The following is a 15,490-nucleotide window of genomic DNA, read 5'->3' as shown; positions in this document are numbered from 1 at the left end:
AATTGACTCGAAACAAAAGCCAATGAATTTAGATGCCAAAAGATGGAAACTGCATATCGACTAACCCAAAATATCTATAACAAAATGTTCAAATAGAACTACGACATTACAGTACAGTCATTCAAGCCGAATGTCTTTATGGATCAGAAACGCTAATTTTGAACAGGAAAACAAACATTGAAAACGTTGAGAAAAAGGAACGCAAAATCATAAGAAAAATTCTAGGCCCAAAACTCATGGACGGACAGTACCAACTTAGAAGCAGACAGGAAATCAGACTGTACACAAATATTCACAGTGATATTAGTTTATTATTTATTTTCTCCAGATTTTACAGTTTTTTCAACTTAATTAATCTTTACGGAGAAAATAGAAAAGAGGGAACAAACAAAAAACCAATATAAATGCAAAAAAGAGAATACAATCAAGACAAAACCAAACTGAGAAAGTACAAAAGCACTATAAAGATATGAATAATAGACAACCCTATTGAATAAAACCAGACGGCAAAAACGGCTCACAAAACAAAAACAAAGCAAAACAATGGCCTAACTATAACAGTCTACTTACAATGGGCGTGCTTCAGAGTGTTTGTACCCACAGCCAGCTGCCCGACTCATCCAGCAGTCAGACAGTCGAGACCTGACCTAGGACACCACTCGGACACACCCGATTTCTCCCCCCACTCTGATAACCAGCAGTGTCAGGAGACCTTGATTCTCTGCTGCTTATCTACATATCACTGTGATATTAGAAAACGCAGGCTACGATTCTGGGGACATATTAAAAGAATGCATCCAGATAGACTTGCCAAACAAATAGTTGAATTCTGTGTAAACCGGAGTAAAGCTGAAACAGACACAATGAAATGGATTGGACCGGGCGGATTGGCCGTGCGGTCAGGGGCGCGCAGCTGTGAGCTTGCATCTGGGAGATAGTGGGTTCGAATCCCACCGTCAGCAGCCCTGAAGATGGTTTTCCGTAGTTTCCCATTTTCACACCAGGCAAATGCTGGGGCTGTACCTTAATTAAGGCCATGGCTGCTTCCTTCCAACTCCTAGTCCTTTCCTATCCCATCGTCGCCATAAGACCTATCTGTGTCAGTGCGACGTAAAGCCACTGGCAAAAAAGAAAAGAGAAAGAAAGAAATGGATTGGCAAAATCAAAACCGATTTGAAACGGGCAGGAATTATGCCTGCAGATATCCAAAACAGGGCAATCTTCAGATCCAAAATTCACAAATGGCAGGTTGCACAAGATGATAGACCAAAAAGGAAGACTGGAACACCCTGGTCTGAAGACAAAAAAGGAGACCCACAATAAAAGAATGAAAGAAATATGGGCTCAAAGAAAGGCAAATGCACGCCTCGAAGTACTTTGCATAGTCTTAATTTGCTCAGTCGCATACAGTATATTATGATGATGATGATGATGATGATAATTGTATGACCTCAGCTACCAGGTGCAAGCATTTTATTTTGACGCCATTTGGTTGCTTGCTCATAGATTTCAACGTTCCATTTTACTTGAGGTCCACTAGATGGCAGAGTGAACTTAATCTCTCTTGGATGTCTATGTCTGTGGCTGAATTTTAACTAATTTTGTCGGGTAAACACCAAACCATAGATCTTTTACATTCCAACATCGTATAATGTGGAGTGTCGAATGGACTTTTGTTCTCCCTTCAAAAACAGACTTCCTCTGCCGGGTTTGAACTTGCTGTCTCTCCCGTCAGTTGGATGATTCCTAAGATATCGTGATGAGCAAGTAAGTGTGTGGTATTTCACATTTGTGTGTAGATTACTTGCCTTCTACCTGCTCTCTTCACTGCCTTCTTGTCTGTTACCCATCAAATCACTCACTGTTGTGTTGTTCGCACAGCGAAGCAATGGCCGTGAGAGATGCCGTCCTCAGTCAGTCGCCGGAGTTCAAGGAGGCCAGAATCCATGCTTATGGCAATGCCACAGCTATCTATGACCTGCTGACCATCGCTCTGGTCAGATGGGGGCACGTCGACTTGTTGCACGAGGTAACTAATAGATCTATTTTATTTAGTCATAGAAAGTTATGAACTTTAAAGACAATCTTTACATCCTCGTACATTGCCATCTTCAAATATATCAGCGCTCTCCTCATCAGCCCAGTTCTTCCACGTCTATTTCTTCTCAACTCCCGATGAGCTCATTTCTAATTCCAATCAACATTCATTGAGAGACCGTCTTAACAGATTTTCAGTATTGTTTGAATTGTGGAATAAGAAAGAAGCTGGATTAATGCAGAAAAGGGAAGAGACTAAACATGTATACAATTTTACATAGTTATTATTGTTTTCTACATAATAGTGTATTTTTTGTGACAAAGAACTCTTTCTTCTGCTTGAGTGTTACGTACTGTGTTGACCATCAACTAATCATAGATCGAACGTACATTTTAAAAGATAGCCCACAGATTTATTTTTCCCATTGGGCCATTGAAAGGTGTGGAACAGCTAATGCCATCTTCTAAGGATCATGTCAGACATTTGATAAGGAGATTGTATAATGTGATAAAAGTTTGGGTAATCCTAAATGATGGAACATACCTAAACGTGAATTTCTTGTGTGGTCACGATTGTGACATGGGAAAGCTGCCCAAAAATGTACTGGGTGTGCCACTAATATGGATAATGATCTTATGCTCAATAAAACTCTGCAATTCCAGTATCTCTTACTAAAAATGGTAGCAACTGAAGTGAAGTTAAACAATTAACATTATATTATTTTCATTCGGAGTCATAACCTGATGATTTGAATGGCAGGTTAGAAATCCAGAAGGAATATTGTAGACCCAGAGTTATTCCTTTAAATTAAATCTGGTCTTTTTTTTTTTTTTCTTTTTTTGAAAATCAAAAGGAAAGTAAGAAACAAGATTTTCATTTCCAGAGGTGCACATGGCCTTGAAGTTCACTCAACTTGCAGCAAAGATAAGTACCAAGTTAAATGCTCGGGGCAAAGGTGACCTGGTGTAGACAGAACTTGTTAGTCTAAATTCTCAGATACTTATCTTTAATTGATGGTAGCCAGTTATACAAGGTATATTTGGAAAGTAAGGTTACAGCGGCTAGTCATCATCATCATCTTCCTCATCCTCCTCCTTTTCCCTTATACATCTCCTACTGGGTTGCGGCATTGTGGCACGTTTCCACCTTCTTCTCTTCTTCCATCATTTTGCCCCAGTCCAGGTTTCTTCTTCTTGCACTCCTCTTGTTGAATGGATCTGCCTTGTTCCAGGTCTCCCTCTCCCTCTCCCTCTCTTTCACTCTTAACTCCATCTCCATCATCGCCCTCCTGCATCCTCTTTAAATGTCCAAACCATCTTATACCGCTTTTCACGAGAGTTTAATCCTGATGTAAACAAATAGGCGGAGCACCTTTCCTTTACACATGGACATAGACATAGTCGATTGGAGAAGCAAGCGTCGCACTCACTTGACTGTATGCGAGCTCGAAGAAAAGTAGTACGTTGCATTAATTTTATTTTATTTTATTTTAGTTTAGTTTATTACATTTAGAGAGTCTGGAAGAGTTCGTAATAAAATTACAATATGGTTGCCGTATATACCGGTATATACATACGCTTCTTTTATAAAATAGTGATTAAATAATGAGAAAGGAAGGCATAAGGTGTGGTGTAATACAGGAATTCTTCTCGTAGCGGGGGAAAGTCTCATGGTGTAGAGTGCGGAGATACGGTGTTGCATCTTCCATCAGTCGGTGAGTCGGTATTCATAGTGAGAGAAATGGAGCAAGAGGTAGCATCATCGCGTGTAGTGAAGCACAAAAGTGGAAAACCGCTGAGAAGTGACCATAGGCACTGCATTCTGAATGTGTTCAATAAACAGAGTGAACACAATCCAAGTTTAGTCTTTTATTCTGAAGTTCAGATCTTTGCACTGTTGTCGTATGTGATGTGATGTGATGCGCAGCACTGTATGTCCAAACACGAGACGTTGACGGGGTGGAGGTAGGTACTACACGCTCAGCGAATCACGCCTCTTTCTTTGGCGGAAGCGTGAATATACCATGTTTACATCAGGATTAAACTCTTGTGAAAACACATATAGTTAATTCCTATCAATTCTCTCTTTTAGGTTTTCTGTTCCGACTTCCTTTCTTCACATCTTTGTTTGTTCAGGAGGAGGCCATACTTTTCAGTGTCGATGCAGTTAAATATAACTTGAAAGCTGTTCAGTTTGTTGAACACAAGTTAAAAATAAATATTGCACTATAACATACATGTTCTTGTTCAATAGTACGTATTTTTATTCCTTGTTTAATAATGTGTTTGACAGGCTGGAAAGCTTTTAAGTTATATCTTTCTTTCTTTCTTTCTCACTCTGTCTTTCCTTTCTTTCCTATTGTAGTTCTTAGGTATTTCATTTTGCTGGCTTGAATTCTACTCTCCTCCCTATTTGTCATTGTCCAGATCTTAGTCAGTACGGGTGCATAATACATTTTGTATATTATCTCTTTACACTTCCTTGGTACTTCCTTATTTCAGACAAGGTTTCCTACACTCTGGTTAGAATGCAATCAGTCAGTCAACCACTACTGATCTTCTGCTTTTAGGACAGTCGCCCAGGTGGCAGATTCCCTATCTGTTGTTTTCCTAGCCTTTTCTTAAATGATTGCAAAGAATTTGGAAAATTATTGAACATCTCCCTTGGTAAATTATTCCAATCCCCAACTCACATTCCTGTAAACGTTATTTGCCCCAATTTGTCCTCTTGAATTCCAACTTTATCTTCATATAGCGTTCTTTGCTACTTTTAAAACACCACTCAAACTTATTTGTCTACTAATGTCATACCACGCCATCTCTCCACTGACAGCTTGGAACGTACCACTTATTACATGTTATAAACTTCATAATTATTCCGTATTGAAAGTGGTTATAACTAAAAAACAATAAAGGTATTTTATTAGTCCATCTATTCAATACTGTCAATTTATATGTGGTTACAAATACATACGATTACACACACCTTCGGGACATTTTTCGCCCTTTCTATAGGACATCTTCAGCCGTAATAATCTTAAAATCTTAACCTTGAGTATTAAAACAATAAGCTAGATAATTAGCCTTGTGACCTTATATGCTTAAAATTCTGGTACACTAAGTGTAACATATAGACTACACTAAATAAGAAATGTGATAAAACATCATTGAAAAACTATCACTTAGTCATTCTCAAACCATCTGTTCCAAGACTAAAACTAGATCTTCGTCTTATATGAACTTGTGAAGTTCTTGTAGAATGTCTCATTGAATTGTTTCATATTTCTCCAAATGGAATGGTAAAAATATATATTCTAACAAAGGAAAAGTGATATCATAAGCACAGGAACTATGTCTTGCATAAGACTTGGTCATGCAGCTACTGTTGTCATTTGATGTGAAAGCAATTTAAACCCTCTAAGGGTAGTTGTAAAATAAGGTGCGAATTGTAACCGTTGTTCAAGATCGTGAAGCTAAAATGCAGGATACCGTGTAGTCACATTGTATGAAGGGCTCCTTGTGGAAAACATTTGATAGCCTGTTGGGCCATTCATTCTCTGTAAGGAGAAAAAGGAAATCTTAAAAGCAGAAATCAAAAAGGGAGGGGTTTTCTTTTAGACTGAATTAGAGCGAGTACTTACGTGTTCACCGTGAAATGTTACACACGACCTTCCGATATACCATTAATCACTTGTCTGTTAGCTTCGTATGTAATCGTGTATATTTGTAACCACTTATAAGTTGACAGTATTGAATAGGTGGACTAATAAAATACCTTTATTGGATTTTAAGTTACGTACCACTTAGTCGAGCAGCTCATCTCCTTTCTCCCAAGTCTTCCCAGCCCAAACTTTACAACATTTTTGTAACACTACTCTTTTCTTAGAAATCACCCAGAACAAATCGAACTGCTTTTCTTTGGATTCTTTCCAGTTCTTGAATCAAGTAATCTCGGTGAGGGTCCCATGTACTGGAGCCATACTCTAATTTGGGTCTTACCAGAGACTTATGTGCTCTTTCATTTACATCCGTACTACAACCCCTAAATTCCCTGTTACACCCTCTTGCTATTCTCCATGTCCAGCCTTGTATTCTGTGTTAATTCACAGAATACAATGGGTAGTATTCATTTTTTAAAAAGGTCTAACTGACTATCATCAGTGTCTGAAGGCAATACCTTGTCTATGCAACCATTATTTCCTGTCCTCATCTCCTCATTTCATTTCGTCATAAGAATCATAATGCAGACTTTGTGCCAAATCTTGAAGGAATTTTTCCTTGATCATCCTCGGCCTTTTTCCTCCATGATTTTTCCTTCCAGATTGGTAAATAAGATATTGTGTCGCAAGATGTGGCCAGTGAATTTAGCTCTTCTTCTTTGTATCGTTAACATCAGTTCTCTCTTCCCTTGAATTTCTTCTAAAACGCTTTTGTTTGTTTTCTTTTCAGTCCATTTAATCCTTAGCATTTGTCTCCAGACCTACATTTCAAATGTTTCCAGTCGTTTCCAGTCCTGATCTCTGATTGTCCAAGATTCACTGCCGTACAATAGCACACTCCGTACAGAAGAAATCGCATATTTCTTCCTAACTCCAAAATCTAAATTTGCACTGATTAAAAGATTTCTCTTATTACTAAATACCTGTTTGGCAAATGCTATTCGCCTTTTGTTGCACCTATTGTCATTGGTGATCAGGCTTCCTAGATAAGGGAAACTGGTGACTTGTTCCACTACCTTGGCGGTACGCTTGCCGTTGGTGTGAATTTGTTCGGGATGTTTCGTCACAATTAATATCTTCGTCTTCATGACATTAATGTTTAAGCGTGAATCTGACATTGCTGATTGTGACTGTGAGAGACTAACGTTTTACTTGTGGACATTGGGACCTTCCGATGGGTCTCGTGATGCATTGTACACAAAGGAGCTGCTCCGTGCATCATTCGCAGGTTATGCTTTCTTACTTTCTGGTTCACCTGTACAGGAGACAAACTTAACTTCTTATGATGTGGGATATGTAAGGGATACATAAGAGAGAGGATAATTAAGAAATTATGTAATATGCATGTTCCATTTCTTAAAGCTTTTTGTATAAAAATACGTAGTAGTCTGATATTTGTTTCTTCCATTGCGGTTTGTTTCCAGCAATATAAAATTAACGATTTCATTACTAATTAGACCTTTGGGTATCTTCACAGCACTACCTCAAGTACAAACAAACAACACTGCATAAATGCCGCCAGTTTCAGTGAGGTCGCCGGCGGGCCACAGAGTGCATGCCAGCCCCATGCATTACTTGCGAACAATGAGACCCGCCGGGCAGTATCAGCACACAATGCATCTCAAGGCCTCGAGGCCATACTTAAGATATATCCATTAGAGTTCAGGTATCCCTGAATTTTTACTTTGCCCCCAATGAATAAACTCTGAAAGCAATAGGCCATCATCATTGTGTTAAGACAGCTGCACCATGTTTGTCTTTTGTAGCTCCTGTGATCTTTATATCAGTGCGCTTTATTCTGAATTTATAACAATAAGAGGGTAAACATAGATTTCGAAGTATTTTTAGCTTATGTATTTGTTTCATTAATGTGGTGCTTTTGACTAAATTGTTCCAGTCATTTGAACGTGCCATGAAGTTCTCGTTTGAGGAACCTCATGTGTGGATGCAGCACGCCCTGTCCCTGGTAGCCATGGGGAACTATGCTCACGCTCTTGCTGTACTCAAAGAGGTTGCTCGTTTGGTGCCCAATAAGGTGGTCCCCTGCCTGCTGGCGGCCAAGATCTGCTACGAGCATCTCAATCAGGTAAGCTGCTTGCCATTAGTCTGTCAGGAAATACACCACTTACTGTATATATGCGAATTCTTCGCACATATTTTTTCTGGAATTAAGGAAGACTGGGGTGCGTGCATTATTTGAAATAAGGTTTGTACTGCTTCACCTCAAACAATGTCCCTCTTATATGATCGGTTGATCAGAATTGTCATGCAGTTTGCTTACCTTTCCCTGACATTTGGTAGTGGTAGTGATTGTTTAAAAAGGAAGTACAACTAGGCAACCATCCTCTATATAACACTAATCGGAGAGAAAAGGGGAAGGGATCCGACACTTTGAATAATTAAAGTATCGGCCAAAAAAAAAAGACTAGGGCCACGAAGGGCGTGAAAATGAAAGACTCCCTATTCAGGAAAGAACAATAGTTGACTAAGAGAGGTCATATAGGATAGATGAAAGTGAGGAGACTGGCACAAGGAAGTGGAAGCAGTGCCAGAACTCAGCTAAGGGCCCCATAGTCGCCAACCCACGCTTCCAAGTTAATAACCCTTGGGAATCCTGATATTTGTAATCGGCTAGTTTTTTTTTTTTTTGCCTGTGTGTTGTATTGAATGTACAATGTCCACACTGACCGAGTCTGGACAACGCTATTAACTTGATGGAACTGAGGAAGGCACTCTACAAATATGTTTTTTTTTTTTTTTTTCGCTGGTGGTGATGATGAATAAAAGTATGGGAGAACAAATGAAATCCAATTTTATTTTTTATTTTTATTTCTCTTAAAATTAGGTTTGGCGGATTATTCAATGGTGTGGAGTATTTGCGTGTATACAGTATTTACAACAGTTCCAGCTGCAGGAGTTGCCAGTTCATCATCATCATCTGGAATACCGTCGTATTTCACGGCATAATCGTCGCACTTTTTATACCAAAATTTTCGAAAAAATTGTAGGGTGCGACCATTATACGATGAATATTTAATACCACTATTTGTATTACTCAAAAAATGTATTTATAACTAAATTGTATTTGATACAAATTTAAGATGCACGTAATACTCGCGTTTATACATCAAAATAATTAAAATAGTCTAAAACAAAATTCATAATTTTTCGCAACAATTCGGCGAACGTTTTTCCAACCTGAAAATAAAAATGAACGTATTAAGTTAATTGTCATTAATTTGAGTATTAAAGTTAAAATATTACACTTGCAAAAAATTATCGCTTTGTTGTGAAATGCGGACTTACCGGTACGCAATTTATTCCAAATCTTCGGTGTCGCTATCGCAGGTTTCGCTATCTGATGTGCCGTCCTCGCCTCTGTTAATACCAGTATCAGATTCTTCGTCTCCCTGCCACACTGCGTCATCTTCAGAACCGTCTAGTGCATTCGAAATCCCAGTCCTTTCGAAGCTATTGGAGACTAGTTCAGGTGGTATAAGATCCCAACTCTTCTTCACCCACGAGCATAACAAGTCCAAGGGTGGACGCCTGATATTTCCGGCGGGCGTCAATTGCTGATCGCCGCTCATCATCCACTCGTTGTAAAATCGACTTAAGTGGTCTTTAAAGGGTTTATTAACACATACGTCTAGTGGCTGCAAAGCAGATGTTAGGCCACCAGGAATGACTATCTGTCGTGTCTTATTTGTAGTGAGAATTTGCTTCACCTCGTTCACGAGGTGACCTCGGAAACTGTCTAAAACAAGCAGAGCTGCTTGTTTTAGTAGTAACCCAGTCCAGCATGAGTTCTACGTCCATCCAACCCTTTGGTTTGGTTGCACTCATACATGAATTCCACGGGGAAACTGTATATTCTTAGGCATCGCTTTCCTCTTGAAAATGATGTAAGGCGGCAACTTTCTCCCATCAGCTGTAATGGCTAGCATTGCCGTGCATCGCAACTTCTCACTACCGCTGGTTTTCATTAATACACTCCGTGATCCTTTTAGCGCAATAGTGCTGTTGCGAGGCATATCAAAAAAGATTGGAGTCTGATCGGCATTACCGATTTGAGAAAGCAAGTACGAAGTTTCCTTGCACAAACGTATGACAAATCGGTGAAAATTTACAATCTTGTCCGTGTAATCAGCAGGCAACTTTTGGCTTAGTGTTGTTCTCCTTCGCACTGACAGATTGTAAGATTGTGTCGTCACATGAACCCCTTAATCCACCCACGAGTCGCCTTAAACTGAGTTACCGGTATGTTGTGTTTGCGCGCTACCTCCTGTCCCTTAATTTGTAACATTTCATATGATACACTGCAGCCATTGTTACGTATTTCACTGACGTACCTAAACACTTCTTCGTCAATTATAGGAAACTTCCCTGTTTTAGGACCTCTAAACGCGCGTCTAGAAGGGTTTGTGCTTTTTTAGCTTGTTTTTTACTTTCTGCCAGTCACGCACCAACTTTTCACTCACTGAAAATTTTCTTTCTGCAGCTCTGTTCCCGTGCTGTTCAGCGAAGGCAATTACGCTTAGCTTGAAGCCTACAGAATAGTTTCTATATTTACCCATAATCGCTTATAAATGCTTCACACGTTAATGTTTTGCGATATAAATGACTTTCCGTTATTGTTCACTATTAAATCAAATTATTTCTGCAAACACCCCAAACACAAATTAAAAACTTAAATTCTCATGCACACATGTCTACAGTAATCACGTAAATCTGAAACAAATAAATGCATCTGTGATCTGTCCATTCCAGAGCAGCCATGTTAGGCAGCAAGGAAGCATGCAGCAATTTATCAGTTTAGCTCGTTGGTTGCGACACACTACTGCGCTTGCGCAAAGCTCGCAAACCGGAGCTCTAGCTAGTGCGGTGTAGATCTACTGTATAGTTGACTGTATTCCGAGACGTCAGTAACAAACATTCATTTTTTTCAATTTCTTTTAAACATACAGTAATTAGGTTAATATTTCTTCCCAGTTATTGATGATTTTACATTACATTACTGATGAGTTTATAAAATAAAACTTTAATAGCATTGGATAATAATTATCTTGACTGCTTGGATAAAAGTTTTCATCCCATGCCCGGACACTTATGACGTAGTAGTAAGATAAGAGTCTAGCGATGACAACTGAGATATCGTAAATAATTCGGCTGACCGTGAGCTGAATAATTCCGTGGAAACCTGCGTTATCGTCTTGGATTTCACTTCGTGCGCAATAACACAGGAGCCGGCCCCATGGTGTAGGGGTAGCGTGCTTGCCTCTTACACGGAGGCCTCGGGTTCAATTCACGTCCGGGTCAGGGAATTTTACCTGTATCTGAGGCCTGGTTCGAGGCCCACTCAACCTACCTACCCGGTATTTCCTGGCGACGTTGCCGATAAGCGATAACTTACAGCCTTACGTATTTCAAATGGGAACTCATAATATGTAGGTGGTGAATAAATAGTACACTGTCTCGCGACCACGTTGTCAAACTGCCGATAGCCTACCGGTAAGCCATGCGTCGTACATATACCGGTATTATTTATTTATACGTTGTGCAACATGTCGCAAACGTGACTGTGTTGCCAAATTGCTCATAAACCATACACGTATTTAAATTGCGCATTCATGTGCAACTTACGTTGCAGTTCCATTTACCTTTTAACCAGATTAGTGAACAAAATTTGGATGTGCGACGATTATGTAATTAAAGGTTTAAAGTCCGATTTTTGTATTGAAAATAAAGGATGCGACGATTACGCGGTGGGGACGATTATGCCATGAAATACGGTAGTTTCCAAGCACAGACTGGGTCTGTTTGGATCATAAAGCTCTCCATCGTTTTCTCCCCATTCACCACTTCTCTTCTGTCACTGTCGTTCACTTCCGTCCTCTTGCCTCGATGCTCTTCTTCACACCTTTCAGCTATCTGTCTCTTGGTCTTCCTCTAGGTCTCCTTCCCTTCAACTCCATTTATAATATCTTTCTTGGTATCCTCTCTTCTCCTATTCTCTTAATATGTCCATACCACTGCAGCCTCTCTCATTTCTTACTCTGTCCATTCTTGTTAAAGCTACTCGACACCTTTGAAACTTCATTTCCACTGCTTGTACTCTACTTTTATTCCTCTCCTTCATCCCTCACGTTTCTGATCCATATGTCAAAATTGGCACAAAATAAGTCTAGTAGATAATTCCTTTACATCTCTGTGGTACATCCTTGTTCCATATCAGCTGTCCCACACTCTTAAACTATCCATATGCACACCGTTCTCTTTCAGTGATTTCCATCCTGTTTCCTCTATTTTCTTCAGTTATTGCACTTTCCAGGTATTTAAATCTTTCAGCGCATTTCAACTGCTCCTCTCCTAATGTCATGCCATTATACACTCAGTTGCCATGTATAAATTACCTGAAAAGATTACCTACTCTGATCACTAGGTTTAGGATTTATAGGCTCTAAAAAAATAGGCAGACATATAGGCACTAAAATAACCAAAATAGGCTCATAAATAGGCACTGTTGTGTAAAATAGGTAACTGAATAGGCAAAAAAACTTATCATTTAATAGTACACTCTGTGACTATGGAAGAAATTTACAACTAACAAATCTTCAATATTTTAAGGTAACAATCATGTTCTATTGTCATGAAGAATGTTTCTGTATTGTGAGAACCTTGTAGAACATTGGCTACTTTTAATATCTCTTTCCATCCTAGATTTCATTGCAGGACCCTATCAGATTTTTCCCTGATGTTTGCTCAAGACTTCCCTCACTTCCTTCACAAGCAGCATGCCACTCCTCTCCAGCTTGTTGAAGTCGCCTGCAGGAACACCAGATCTGATCGAACCGATGGGCAGGACACTGCTTTCTTGGCTTCTCCTTTACAGACAACATCTTCATCATCCATGCCTGAATTATATAGTTATATAGCGTTGCAAGGAAACATCTTGCCACAATACATCAGTTAATAAGCCTATAAATGCTACAGCAAAATGTGATCATAGTCTTCAATAAAAAAATAAAAAAAAAAGAAGGGCCTCCTTACTTTATGCTCGGCAGAAGACTACCCTTCCATCGGTAGTGAAGTTAGAATCTCCAGTGATCCACTGCTTCAGCCAGTAGGACTTGGAAGATAGAAGAGTGATTGGAGGGCACAGCTGCATTTTAAACCTTGTCTTACCAAGCAAGTTGGCCTTACAGTTAGGGTTGTGTAACTGTGAGCTTGAATTCGGGAGATAATGGGTTCGAATCCCACAGTCAGCAGCCCTGAATATGGTTTTTCATGGTTTCCTATTTTCACACCAACCAGACAAATGCTGTGGCTGTACCTTAATTGAGATCTTCACAATCTAGCCCTTTCTTGCATCACTGAAAACCTTAAGTGTTAGTACTATATTAAACCACTATTGCAAACTGTCCACTTCATGGTCCATATCGATAAAGTAATCAATAAATCTTTTTTTTGTTAGTGGCTTTACGTCGCACCAACACAGATAGGTCTTATGGCGATGATGGGATAGGAAAGGCCTAGGAGTTGGAAGAAAGCGGCCTTGGCCTTAATTAAGGTACAGCCACAGCATTTGCCTGTTGTGAAAATGGGAAACCACAGAAAACCACCTTCAGGGCTGTCGACAGTGGGATTCGAACCCACTGTCTCCCGGATGCAAGCTCACAACCGCACGGCCAACTCGCCCGGTAATCATTAAATCAAACTTAGAAATTGTTCCACTTAATTGATACTTTTTATGTTGCCTTTGGCAAATTTAATTTACAAGTAATACATGTTTCATTTAGTTTGACTAAACATCATCAGCTGCACTTTTTTGGTTTAGGTAGAAATTCATAAAAGTACAGAGAATCTTAAAACAATCTCTGATATATCAAAAAATTAAAGGTCGAATCTTTGATAACATGGGAGGGGTCAAGGGGGGTCTGAGGGAAGGGTAGGTTAAGATCTATGTCTATTTTGGTTAAAACTTATGGCTAATAAACATTTCTAAAAGGATGTTATAATTGATGACTAGAAATGTATTTGTTCTTTTTGTGTTCCCGTAACATGGAACGTAGAAATGTAAACTGTCTTCTTATAGCATCGTGTTTGAACTGGAAATTCCTAGTTGCGTCTTCTATGTTGAGGTGGTTTGGGCATGTAATGAGGATGGAGCCAACAAGGACATCATAATATGTTAACTTGAAGAGACATGTGGCAGGGAAACGGATGGTGGGAAGACCAAGAACCCACTGGATAGACATCGTAAAGATGGACATTGCAGATCGGGTAAGGACAATGGAGGATGTCATTAACAACAGAACGTATCTCAATAAGACAGAATGGAAGAGGCTCACCAACAGTATCCGGGAAACTGGAACTGTAAAATGATGATGATGATGATGATGATGCCAATGATAATTGGGATGGAATTTAATGTTACTCCGAGAATTCTTAAATTTGTGCAACACCTGTTTGTGCATTGAATGGTTAGTTGGTTTGCAATGCGACCCCGAATATAGGAGCATTGCTCCTCGTTCCTACTACCTTGGAAGTGACCTGCACCCATAGCCTCAGCTTTTAGCCTCAACATACAAGACGCAACTAGGAATTTCCAGTTTAAACACGGTGCTATAAGAAGACAGTTTACATTTCTACCTTGCATATTATGGGAACACACACACACAAAAAGACATTTGTAGTTATCAGTTATAACAAGTATTTGGAAATGTTTGTTAGCTATAAGTTTTAACCAAAGTAGACATAGCTAAGTTCTTAACATCCACTCCCTTCCCCTCCCCCCGGCCCTCCCATGTTTTCAAAGGTTCAACCTTTAATATGTTAGAGATTGTTTTAAGATTTACTTGCAATAATATGCCTCTGTACTTTTATGAATTTCTACCTAAACCAAAAATGTGTAGCTGATGTTTAGTCAATCTAAACTAAACATATACTACTTGTATATCAAATTTGCCAAAGGCAAAATAAAAAGTATCGATTAGGTGGAACAATTTCTCAGTTTGATAAAATAAAAAAAAGATATCTGTCTTTGGTCAGATAATGCAGACGATACCTAGATGAAACCGTCAAAAGAATTTTTGAATGTTTCATCCACAGAGAAAAGAATTATTACTTTTGGGAAACATCACTGGAGGTGTTTTCCCTCCTCGGAGATTCATTTTGATGCATTGAGGAAAGTAATTAATCGTGTTTTCTTGATGGCAGGTAACTTCAGGGATCGAATGGAGCCAGCAGGCTCTGTCCCGGGAGAACTCCAGTCCGCAGAACTTAGCCTCGAGATGCCATCTGTACCTGGGGATTGGCTACAGCCTTCAGGCAGCTAGCACACACCTCAAACACGAACGACAGCATCTTATAACAAATGCGTTTGAAGCCTTTCAGAAGTAAGTATAGAACATTTAGGGGAGATTCATCATCATTGAAGTACAGATTTTCATCCTGTAATAAGTTAGAATGCAAAGTTATTTGGTGAGTATCAAATGTCATCTATGGTTATGTTTGGAGAGTTGCATAAATTGTAAATGTTTTGATAGGCCATATTCCTAACCCTTTCCTGCCCGCATTTTCACTCCGCTTTTCCCCAGGTTTCAACCTATTATTTAGCAAAAACTGAAACAGACCGTATTGTTTCAGAAAAAGTTAAATACAGTAAAAACTATTGATCACAATGAATTAAAATTTTCAATAACATCAGAAAATATACCATCACATCCATTTCT

The 15,490-nt window shown here is 39.2% G+C and overlaps 1 protein-coding gene across 4 annotated transcripts in view; it reads left to right on the top strand.

Moving 5' to 3' along the window:
* The window catches only part of Ttc7 (tetratricopeptide repeat domain 7), a 173,361-nt gene that overhangs the window by 63,058 nt on the left and 94,813 nt on the right, over positions 1-15,490 (top strand). For all 4 annotated transcript variants that reach the window (XM_068230173.1, XM_068230171.1, XM_068230172.1 and 1 more), the window contains exons 8-10: positions 1,882-2,029; positions 7,654-7,842; positions 14,976-15,154. In XM_068230173.1, coding sequence (XP_068086274.1) covers positions 1,882-2,029; positions 7,654-7,842; positions 14,976-15,154 — 516 coding nt within the window. The remainder of the gene's footprint in view (positions 1-1,881; positions 2,030-7,653; positions 7,843-14,975; positions 15,155-15,490) is intronic.

The sequence above is a fragment of the Anabrus simplex genome, chromosome 13 (genome assembly GCF_040414725.1).
Source record: "Anabrus simplex isolate iqAnaSimp1 chromosome 13, ASM4041472v1, whole genome shotgun sequence".
NCBI lineage: Eukaryota > Metazoa > Arthropoda > Insecta > Orthoptera > Tettigoniidae > Anabrus > Anabrus simplex.
The sequence above is the reverse complement of the archived record's forward strand: the minus strand, read 5'-3'. Positions and strand labels throughout refer to the sequence as shown.